We start from the raw sequence: 11,359 nt of genomic DNA, 5'->3' as shown, positions 1-11,359 counted from the left end.
AACTACTTACATCAGACCCTACATCAGACCCTACATCTACTGTGTAACTACCTACATCAGACCCTACATCAGACCCTACATCTACTGTGTAACTACCTACATCAGACCCTACATCAGACCCTACATCTACTGTGTAACTACTTACATCAGACCCTACATCAGACCCTACATCTACTGTGTAACTACTTACATCAGACCCTACATCTACTGTGTAACTACTTACATCAGACCCTAACATCTACTGTGTAACTACTTACATCAGACCCTACATCAGACCCTACATCTACTGTGTAACTACCTACATCAGACCCTACATCAGACCCTACATCTACTGTGTAACTACTTACATCAGACCCTACATCAGACCCTACATCTACTGTGTAACTACTTACATCAGACCCTACATCTACTGTGTAACTACCTACATCAGACCCTACATCTACTGTGTAACTACTTACATCAGACCCTACATCTACTGTGTAACTACCTACATCAGACCCTACATCTACTGTGTAACTACCTACATCAGACCCTACATCTACTGTGTAACTACCTACATCAGACCCTACATCAGACCCTACATCTACTGTGTAACTACTTACATCAGACCCTACATCTACTGTGTAACTACCTACATCAGACCCTACATCAGACCCTACATCTACTGTGTAACTACTTACATCAGACCCTACATCAGACCCTACATCTACTGTGTAACTACTTACATCAGACCCTACATCTAACTGCTGGTAAATGATATATGGTCTCAACTTGTATAGCGATTTTTCCACCTACCTTAGGCACTCTCATTCATACACCAATGTACGCAGACACTGGGGCAATGTGGGTGAAGTGTCTTGCCCAAGGACACGACAGTGTACACTTTCAGGAGGTGGGATTCGAACCTCCGACCTTCCGATCATGAGACGACTCGCTTTACCATCTGCGCCACTGCCACTTTGTGACAAAACATTCACGTTTAGTCAAGTAATTCCAGCTGATGCCTTATATACTTGTGTTTTATCTCGTGTTGATTCAACAAATGTACAGTACACACAAATCCCAACAAAAGCATAAAGTAAATGTTTGTTGCCATCAAGAAAAAAGCTGAGATTTCGGTGGAGTCAAAAGTTAAACACTGTTTTATTTATTATAAATCAATACATTTTATATAAAAAGACAAGGGGTCAGAAATAAAACCATTGAAGGTAAACCTAAACAGGTTATGTCCAACCATCTCCCACAAATAGTATAGACTTAAGACAAGCCTGCAAGTCGAGTAACAATCATCCTCTCATTCATCCTCAAACCTAGGCTATTTTTAAAAATCAAAAATCTATCTGGAAAGGTTTGAAATGGAAAAATATGCAGTCGATATCAATCTCTCCGCAAAGCGTTGCAAGTATAGCGACTTAGCATGCCATTGGGTTTTTGTGCAATCCATTACCAGCAGCAGCCATCAGTACTTCGTGAGGTGCACACACAACATTTTGGAGCAGTACAGAGCAAAAGTGAAGACTTTCAAACTTTAGTATAACACAGCATTTTCTGTTTAAAAATTACCAAGATCACTTCTTATACAGACTTACATCAGACAGGAAATCAGCCAGGAAGGTTTAAATTTACAGTTAACCATTTCTTGAGATCTGTGGAAATCTAGATCACATCGGCCACATCAGCACAGCTGGCTGCCTAGACGAGCTAAGTCGCTCACTGCACTTCAAGCACTTCAACACCTATATTCTGTGCGTCAAGACTTTTATAGATTCTTTAATCAATTTTTGATAACTTATGTTGACCCCAATACACAAAATAATGTCCATGTGACTGAAAGGAAATACATTTCTGTGATTCTGCAATTTGCGATTTCAATTGTTTTAAAGGCAATGCAAGTGTAGCCAATTCATCCTTACAGCAAAGGCATTGAATACATTTTTCATTGAACATATATTTGGTAGACAAGGTTCAATAAATTCAATTTCCCTTCTTTTTTCAAAACTAGTCCTTGGCACAAAACAAGTATTAATTGTAATTAAACAGTTGTGGCTTTCTGTCGCCTGTCTCAATACCAAACCTTAAAACTGCTGGCTATTGTAGGTAGATGCATGTTAAAAATGAACGACCATGCCCACTTACGATAAAAAGCAAAAGAAAAACTAAAAAATAACTTAAATAGAAGTGCTTAAAACACAGTTTTTAGAGCCCTTTAAAAAAATAAAATAAAACAAAATTCAGGGTTGCAAAGCAAGAATCCCAGCCCAAAAAAGTAATGAGAGAACAGCTGAGATGATAATACTCAAACACGCCCGATGATTCACAGATGGACAGTTCATTTGTAGGTCATATACTTAGTTCACTCCTTTCAAATATGTCATGTTTCCATCAATCAGTGCCCCCCCCATGTCTGTGAGCCGCGGCTTCCCTCTGTTTCCAATCTGTCTGTAGTGGGTGGGCAGTCTGGCTCAGTGCATCTCCCTTCTTCCTCCTTAGCCATCAATGCCTGTTCCTCTGCTTTTTTTCTGTGCTCCAGTTCCCATTCCACAAATGTGTCAAAAAGGCTGGGCCAAGCCTCATCTTCACTGTAGTTGCTCAGATCCGGCCCAATTGCTTGTGTAAAATTTAGGAACATGTTCCATGTGTCCCTTGAGATGCCCCGAATACCTGATGGATTCTCTGCTAGAAAGTCCAGCCAGTGATCTAGAATTGCAGGTGAGTCCTGTGTAAAAACCAAGCGCCACAGGGCGATGGCAATATCTCGCTGTAATGACCGCTGCCCCTCCTCTGCATCCAACCCAAACTGAAAAGTGAAACGATAAAGGTCCTTGAAGTTTTCCTCTCCCTGGGCCTCTAGCAGCATGTAGGGAAAGCGGGAGCAAATGCCTTCCAGACTGTCAGCTTGGATGGCCTTGCAACCTTCAACAAACTCCTTCCTGAATAGACAAATAGATAAGACATAAAAGCAAAATTAGATCTACAATAATAACTTTGGTAAATATACATAGTAATTATAAAAATGAAAAATATTCAGGACAATATAAGGGGCATTGTACACAGGTTGTGCAATGAGGGTGTGGAGAAAATTGTAACGATGCCATCAAGTAGCCAACTATGTTTCAGGCATATTTGTCAGATACAACAGTTGATTGCACTCATAAAAATCAGAGGGAGCTTAAAAGATGGATCTTGCTCGCATCAACTCTAGTGACCTTAGCAGAAAATCCTTCTTGCAGCGAAAAGCCTAAACAATCCCAAAGAGCAGGAGGCAAAACACCAGTTGTAATAATTAAAACTCTTACCGTGTAAACTTGCACATAGTGGCTGCTTGAAACTTCCAAGCAAGAACTAGCACTCGAAATTCTGCTGGGTCCACACAGAGGTCGTCGCAGAATCTCTCCATTCCCTCCTCCAGAATAGCGTCTTCCTGTTCATCCTTGTAGCAGGAGAAAAGCTCATCGATGCGCCTTATTGAAAGCCCACCTTCAAGGTACTCCTCTTTTCGTAGTTCTCCCATCACTGCTGGAATTACAGGTGTCTCTACTGTCACTTCCGAAGCCTTGGTTCCATTTGACAACTCGTTGTTGCTTTTGCTACATGGGGCTATGGACTCTTCTTTGTGGCCACCAAAACCGACAGCACAGCCACTTTTCTTGTGGGATTTGGAACCACTCTCCCTGTCTCCACTCTTGCTGCCCAGCGAAGATGTTGGATTCTTACACTTGGTGACACACTGGCCCATGTCTTTCTGCCTGGTCCCTCTGCTGTAGTTTCTCCTCACCTTCAGTCCCCACCCAAACCACCTAGACGCCTCTGCTCCGGCCCGGCGAGACGTCTCAACATGCCCTCAGTCCTAGAGCAAAGAGCAGTGACATTTGTTATCACAATCAAATATTAAGTTCAATAACAATCATGCCAGTTACACTGTAGATTGGAAGACAAAAGGGAGAACATGATAAATAAAATATAAAAAACCCCAGAGGAACTGCTTTTTTTTTTTTTTTTTTTAAACCAATGAAACTGTTAAAATTGTTCATATAGATAGGAGACATTTAACCCGGCAAGAGCCAGACTGATATCAGTGCTAATAACATTAGCGCTGATACCAGTCTGGGATTGCTCCAGATTTAATCATTCGGCAAGAGGACGCACTTTTGGAGCAGCTTTTGCTGCTGATTGGATTAAACAGACCTCAAATCCATTCAATATTTAGTTTTGAAAAATGTTATGTGTGTTTATGTGCAGCACCTCATGTTTTTTTTTTGTTGCCACATTGTTTATTAGTATATGTTTAAGACAATATTGGGCAGGGGAGGTGAGGGGGGGACGGTTTCAACTAATAAAAGGTTGCAAACCACTGCACTGACTATCGGCAGCACAGACCTTTTTATTTAAAGATCATCTGACTGATAACCTCAATTTTGCATAATTCGTAAGACTGTAACGGGGTAATTACTTACAGACAGTCACTCAGATGGCACAGCCCACAAACCAAAGTGTCTTTCTATTCTTCTCCATCACTGCGACCTTGACATCTGCACTGCTGAAAAGACACATTATCTTGTCATCATAAGCAGAAAATGATATCATTCCCAGCCCCAGTCTATTTTTACCGGCTGTCTTAATTTTGTAATCTGAATGCAGCGCAACATTATCTCTCTGGATAATGTTTATAGGTTTAAAATCCTGTTTTTATGAAGTAAAAAGTAAACTATATTGTACAAGTGTACAACAAAATAGTCTTCACGTCTCAGTCCTGAGCTGCTGCTGCCATTGTGTGTCAACCTTACCAAATATTTCATACGTTTATTAACATGTAAATGCTTTGTAGAAATGGTTTTGCAGATGTCTTTCATGGCCTAATGATCAATCCATTAGTTAAAAATGAAACTTTGACTTTTCAAAACTCTAAACCAAACAAAGGTATTGAGCTAAACAAGACATCTGATAAATTCGAATTAGTGTCATAGGCATGTTGAGACATCTTCTTATTCTTGACACTCCACTCTAGGTTGATGGGCTGCATAATGTTGAAAAGTCTTAATTTGAAAATCTAAGGGAGTTATTGAAATAAAATATAGAGCAACTAACAATTTACATCTTATTATTATTGTATACATTAAATGACAAGGGGCCTATTGATCATGATAATAGAAGAACAAAAACATACTTTGTAGCACTTAATAAAGCGCTTTGAAGCTAAATGCATATTGCTTATAAGATAAGTTAAGTCTTTGTTGATCTCACAATAAAGTGAGATAAAAAATAAAAACAAACAAACTTAAGTTGTGGCGTGATACAAATTGTACTGTACAGAGTCAAGACATAAACATGTGTTTATCGTTTAGGCACATAACTGGCCTGCTATAAGATAACAGAGAGGCAAAGAATGAAGAGGGCAGTTTAGGGCATTTAACTGTATAAAATTGCCTGGCCTTACGGCGTCGCCATAGCTAGCTAAGCTCGCTTTACCAAAAGTTAGCTAAAAGCTAGGCTAGGTCTCTCGAATAAACACACATACACAATAATGACATGGTAATGACATACAGAAACATACCTTTTTGATGAGCTCCGCTTTACCAAGTGTGGTGTACATCACTCCGAGAAGACCCGATTCAAAGAATTTATGAGCTGATAGAGATTGCAAGAACTCAGCTGAGAGAAACTCGTCGCGTTAGGTTTAACTCGGTTTGTTAGCAGCCATAGCTAGCAAGAAACTTCCCCTATTTTTAATGCTCAGCTGTCAGAGGGAAGAAATGGGGGAAAAACCGAAAGCGAGTGCACAGCAATCCACATGTAACTATCTTCTTATATCAAACTGAAAAAGAAAACCACTTCGGATAGAAGCAGCCGATTTCTTTGTGCTTCCCCCTTTTAGTCATTGAATGTAGCTACATTTTGGGCATTTTCCTGCATCACTTCCTCCCTCCTCCTCCTACTGGCAGCCCAGGCCAAGCTGATCTTCCTTTCTATGGCACTAATATAATCATTTTTATTCTATTCCACAATTTACCTTAAAATCTTACTGTTGTTACGAGTTAATTACTATCATTGTATTTTATAGAAGGTTACAAACAGTGATGGTTAATGATGATGAAGTATCATCAGAAGGATATGAGGAAATAAAGTAATATAGATAGACCTGAGCACCATCACAACACATCACAACCAAACCAAACTACAATTCTGTTCATGATTCGCAATGCCGAAACATTCGGGTGAAGTTCATTAATTACTGCTTTTTATTTTTTTTATTTTTTGCGACCTTAGGCGAGAGACGTCATAAGCATGCGACAAATATTTTGCGACAAAAGTTAATGGAGTCAAGGCAGCGAAGGCTACACTGATTTTGTTGAGAAATGAACCACATGCGAGCTAAAGGAGGACACATTAGAACAGCACTTGGGCGAGGAGTGATGATGTAGATGACCACGGCAAGGTTAGGCTTTGGGAAGCAGCCTTCCTGTAAGAAACAGTAGGTAAAATACATTTTGTAATTTATGTAGACATAACAAACAACCTAAAGGCAGGGCTTTCACCTTTCGGGGACAATCGCTGTTTTGATCTCGAAAAAGGTCATCCACGTGCTTCGTGCAGATCTGAAATAATAATATTTGAAGGGGGGTAGGGGAGTTTGTGTTGTAGGATGACCGGTGCCGTGCTCACAGATTAACTGGTGCTCGTAAACGTTGCCTGTTGACGGCACCTAACAGAGGTCATTTCAGCGCCACAGCAGCCCTGCTCCAGCCCTCGGGGGCTGTGGGCGCTGCGTGGCTGCGTAGCCGTGCTCTGACTGCGCCACCGGACCGTCAACACTCCCCCTGTCCCAGCTCACTGAGCACTATAACCCTGGTGGGGTGAAAAGTTTAGCGCATGCTTACATGCTCACTCTGTGTGTATGTTGTTCAGACTCATTACAGATATCATTATAGTTTATATCAAAGACACAAATATCAGGGAGGAGGTACTGGGTCCCTCTATGTAAACATGACCGGTACAAATATTCTTTCAGAAGTGGTGATATTTAGCAGAAAGCCTTCCTTTCTTTATAAATCATTACTCAGGTACAAGTCAAATGACAGAACAGCTCACAGAAGTACCATTTATTGCACCCCATCTCAGCTCTACAGTGATATGGAGCCTGTGATGCTCAGAAACATCATTAGTGATAAAGGGTGTGATGTTGAGTGAGGGACATTGTGTGTGCTGAAGTTGTTTCAAATGTTTTGTTTCAAAAGTAAAACTATAAAATGGTTAATTAGAACAATTTACCTTCTGAATTGCTCTAGAATGCATTAAAATGAGGATGATAAGCTCTAAATTTCCTAGGGGGCCCCAAACCTTATCCTAACTTTAATGTGTCTGACATTGTCAAACCTGTCAGGCACCCAATTCTGGAGAAGCACATTACAGAAACAGATTCTTAATGATACATCAGACTGCAATGTGTGTGACATTGTTATCAATTCCCAGTGATTTACCAGTTGTTTTTGCTCAGTGACACTCTATGGCATGTGCACAGGAGCGAGCGCACGCCTGCGAGTTTCTGGCCACTAGCCTTGTCACCTTTTCCACCACGCCCGTGTGTGCAGCTCTGCAAAGGAATCCCGTCTACATGCCGCTTTTATTTTATTAGCTCTAAAAGTGCTAAGCTTAAGCTTGCACTACTGTGACTCATCATTACCCATTTAAAAAAAATATTGTTTTAAGATTAAAAACTGAGTTAAATCCACCTACGTTTTTTCTCAGTATAAAATTTGCTCAAGACATACTGTTTTCAATAAATATATCTTTTAAAAATAGTGTATCAAATGTTATGCAACAATATATTTCATATTTACATCATGTAAAAGGATGTACATTATCCCCAGCTAAGTGACATCTAGTGTTGAAACACTAGTGTTGTTGTTAAATAAATCGACCCTGCTGTTTATGTTAATAAAACATCGTTGTCCATTTCAGATTCAGTGCCCAAATGACAACCTCCACTCGAAAGTCTGTATTGTCACTGTATATGCGAGTATTTCGCATTGCCAGAACATGGCAGGCACAAAGTGGTGTTCCAAGTGACACAGACACTGAGAAAAAGTACATCGTCCAAGAAGCCCGCACATTGTTCCGACAAAACCAACAGGTGTGACGATTTTACATCAAGTGATTAATATTTGTTTTATTTTACACATTTTTTTCTTCTTGTAGCTGGCAGACCCTGTATTGATAAAGAGGTGCATAGAAGAATGCGAAGCAAGAATAGAAATAGGTAAGACCATTGCATGAATGATATTCGTTTTATGTGTTTCTTTTGAACATTTTCACAGGCTTTTAATGTTTTAATTAACACATCTTTCAAGACAACAATTATACTTAAACTTGCAGAAAACAATTAAAAAACTAACTGCAATTTTGATTTTGCACAGGAATCCATTATAGAAACCCTTACCCACGGGCTGTACGTACCATTACTTTATCCAACATGTAGACTGTTATTATTGGTGGGCATTTGGCTTGTACCTGACAGTCCTGTTTTCTTTTGCCCAGACCTACCTGCCTCCTTTAGGTCTGGCAACCCAGAAAGGCAGAAAACTGCGAGCCCAACAGCGCCTAAGAAAGCAGGCCAAGCCAGTTTACTTAGAGTCACATGATGAGACCTGATGCTCAAGATCCTCTTCCACCACGACCAGCGTTTGGGTTACCACGCAAAGACACTACAGTATAATGACAAACTGAGCTCTTGTGTGTGAAGTATAAAGGAATAGATTTGTTTTTGCATGTATATATAAGAGATTTCAGCTCAAGTGGAAAACTGTATATATTTGTTCTCAATAACTGATGTTGTATAAGTGAATAAGTATCAGGCAAATTGATTTCTCTGCAGTTATATTTCCAAAGGTGCTTTTGACATACCCCGACATACTCAGAAAAAAGAAGGGCCACTTCATTCCTTGCCTTCTGAACTAAATTTCAAAATGTTGGGCCTAAAATCTGACATTATTTCACCATAGAGATGAACATGATCAGATGCTCCCTGCGATTTGTCATTGAGAAAATGCTCAATCCCTTCAAATCTCGGAAAATAAGCAGAGATGGCCTTGGTTCATACCAGGAATGGCAGACCATAAGGGAATATCAGGCAGCCTAGGTGAAAGGTATGTGAGACGTGTGCTTGGGGGTGGTCTGAGGGTCATTTGGGGCTAATGTCTGCATCTGCGCTTCTGTCTGTCTAAAACAGGGCAACTGTGGCTTCATAGCTTGGTGAATAACGCACAAAACTTTGAGCATGTGGAAAAGTGCTCTAAAAGACATTATTATTATTTTATTGTGGAAATGTTCCAAAAGACCTGGAACTTGTAGTAGGTGCAATCATTTTGCAGAAATGTAATGTCCTCAACTGTCTTGGCACCATTGTTGATTAAAAAAGAAAAAAATATATTGAAGTTGTTTAAATTTTACTGAACAACCTTTTGTCAAGACTGAAATACTGGGAGATATAGTGTGGTCAGAAGAGAGTGAAAATGAGGTTAATCCGATCATCTTTACAGTAGCTACAGAAACTGACCACAGGCACTGATGAGAACAAATCAGCTTTGATATCCTCAGGAGGGTCTTTTATTCCAGTTTTCGGATCATTGCAACTGTTTTAGAAATAAGTATCAAGTCTGATAATAATAAAATGTGTAAAGTCCAGCTGCTCTGAGGTGCATGAGGTAGGATAGAAAACATCTACCAGATCTTCACAAGAATGCCTCCAGATGGCGCCAGTGGTCCATTTTATTTGGACCCATGTTCATTTCTCAGACCTGCACATAATTAAGAGACTGTTGAGCTGAATGTGAAAGGAGAGGTTCTCTACGTTGATGCAAGGTTGTTTATCTTGTAAAAAAAAACAAAAACAAGACATGACTTTTACAGTGCAAGCTCCCTCATTTAGTTTTAACACCCGCAGCTAATTAAGGCATTATCAGCTCATTCTGGCACATTATTATTGGTTTCACCTTGACAAAACTCTTTTGGTCTCAAACCCCTTCACTTAAGCCTGCTTACCACAACAGCTCTGTGAATTATATTGTCAGTACAGTGGCCACTAGAGGCCACGCTCAGTTTCCTGCATTGATCTGTGCTGCGCTGTCTCTACTTGTAAAAGATAAACTCTTGGCTGCACTCTTGTCTTGGCCTGTGATAAATGACCATCCTGGCTGTCACTGAACATTAATGGCAAAGCAGTAGATTTGTAAGTATTCTCTTGGAGCACCCCCTTTAAGATCCGGGTTATCATGGCTCAAATCGAAAAGCCTGACTTCACAACTTGCCAAAGTGTTCATTCATGGAACTTTCCATTCCCTGGGTACTTTCCGATGACAAAAGTAATTTAACAAAAGTTATAAATAACAAGTTTGTGTCTCACTGAGAAGGTCACAGATGGATTTATTTCTCAACCCACAACACAACAGTGCATTTGAATAAAAGGTATGTTAATTATATCGAACTGTGCTTGCTGCTGCAATCCCCTGGGTAATAAAACAAATCTGTGTAAACAATCTTTGCTGAGTTATATAATACGCCACTGAAGCTGAGTGGTTAGAACTCTTTCCTCACAGCATGAAGATCCTAGGTTCAACTCCGGAACTGTGCGGGGCCTTTCTTTGAGAGTTTGCATGTTCCCCCCGAGCTGGTTTCCCCAGCTTAAAGGGACTATACGTAGTATTTTCCTTCCCCCTACATGTTCCAGCCATGTCCTAATGTGTAGAATGAGCCCCGACCTATTCACCACAACTGCCTCTAAAATCCTGCACTGTCCCTGTTAATTCAGGTCTTAATATAGAAACTGCAGTTATGCGTAAGGCCTGAGGTGGCACTAGTGGGTATAAAAATGACCAACTTGCATCTAGTCCCTTTAAAAAAACATGCACAATAAGGATGGCACAGCCGTTAGCATTTGTGCTTCACATCTAGAAGGTCCCGGGTTCGATCCCAGACCAGACTGGGACTTTCTGTGTGAAGTTTGCATGTTCTCCCTGTGCCTGCAATAGGTTTCATCCGGGTGCTCCGGTTTCGCCTACCACTAAAAACATGTACAACAGGTCAGGATGAATGAGACTGTCAGTGATGGTCAAAGGAACCGATGGGGCAGATTGGCAGCCTCACTTCCATCACTCCACGACCAAATGGAGTCTATTCAACTAATACTACTACTGCAGTTGTAGCTTACCACCACTGAGTATATGGTGTTATGAATAATGACTACAGTGTGGCGCCTTGAGAAACTTGGTAACAGAGGCTTGAAAAGTGCAATACAAGTGTAGACCATTATTATTATTATTATTATCATTATCCTCCAGTTTGTGCTTCTGACCAATTCTAACGCAAG

At 40.3% G+C, this 11,359-nt stretch overlaps 2 protein-coding genes across 4 annotated transcripts; one reads left to right on the top strand and one right to left on the bottom strand.

Annotated features, from left to right (window-relative positions):
* Positions 1–1,137: 1,137 nt before the first annotated feature.
* On the bottom strand, positions 1,138–5,938 carry dcun1d3 (defective in cullin neddylation 1 domain containing 3). Of its 2 annotated transcripts, none has more exons than XM_079576692.1 (4): positions 5,552–5,938; positions 4,455–4,537; positions 3,297–3,847; positions 1,138–2,930 (listed from the first exon to the last, which is right to left on the bottom strand). In XM_079576692.1, exons 3-4 carry the CDS (start codon positions 3,734–3,736, stop codon positions 2,387–2,389), a joined length of 984 nt encoding a protein of 327 aa, XP_079432818.1. In that variant the 5' UTR covers positions 3,737–3,847; positions 4,455–4,537; positions 5,552–5,938; the 3' UTR covers positions 1,138–2,386. The 2 variants fall into 2 exon arrangements, with proteins under 2 accessions (XP_079432818.1, XP_079432819.1); XM_079576693.1 differs by having other exon boundaries at positions 4,455–4,534.
* Positions 5,939–6,320: 382 nt separating this feature from the next.
* Positions 6,321–8,902, top strand: lyrm1 (LYR motif containing 1). 2 transcript variants are annotated; one of them, XM_079577509.1, is made up of 5 exons: positions 6,321–6,469; positions 7,957–8,128; positions 8,194–8,254; positions 8,412–8,443; positions 8,533–8,902. In XM_079577509.1, the coding sequence occupies exons 1-5, from the start codon at positions 6,420–6,422 to the stop codon at positions 8,644–8,646; spliced, it is 429 nt and encodes a 142-aa protein (XP_079433635.1). In that variant the 5' UTR covers positions 6,321–6,419; the 3' UTR covers positions 8,647–8,902. The 2 variants fall into 2 exon arrangements, with proteins under 2 accessions (XP_079433635.1, XP_079433636.1); XM_079577510.1 differs by having other exon boundaries at positions 6,336–6,473.
* The last annotated feature ends 2,457 nt before the right edge of the window (positions 8,903–11,359 follow it).

This window comes from Gobius niger, assembly GCF_951799975.1.
Source record: "Gobius niger genome assembly, chromosome: 19".
Lineage (NCBI taxonomy): Eukaryota > Metazoa > Chordata > Actinopteri > Gobiiformes > Gobiidae > Gobius > Gobius niger.
Note: the sequence above shows the minus strand (reverse complement) of the source record. Positions and strands in the feature narration are given on the sequence as shown.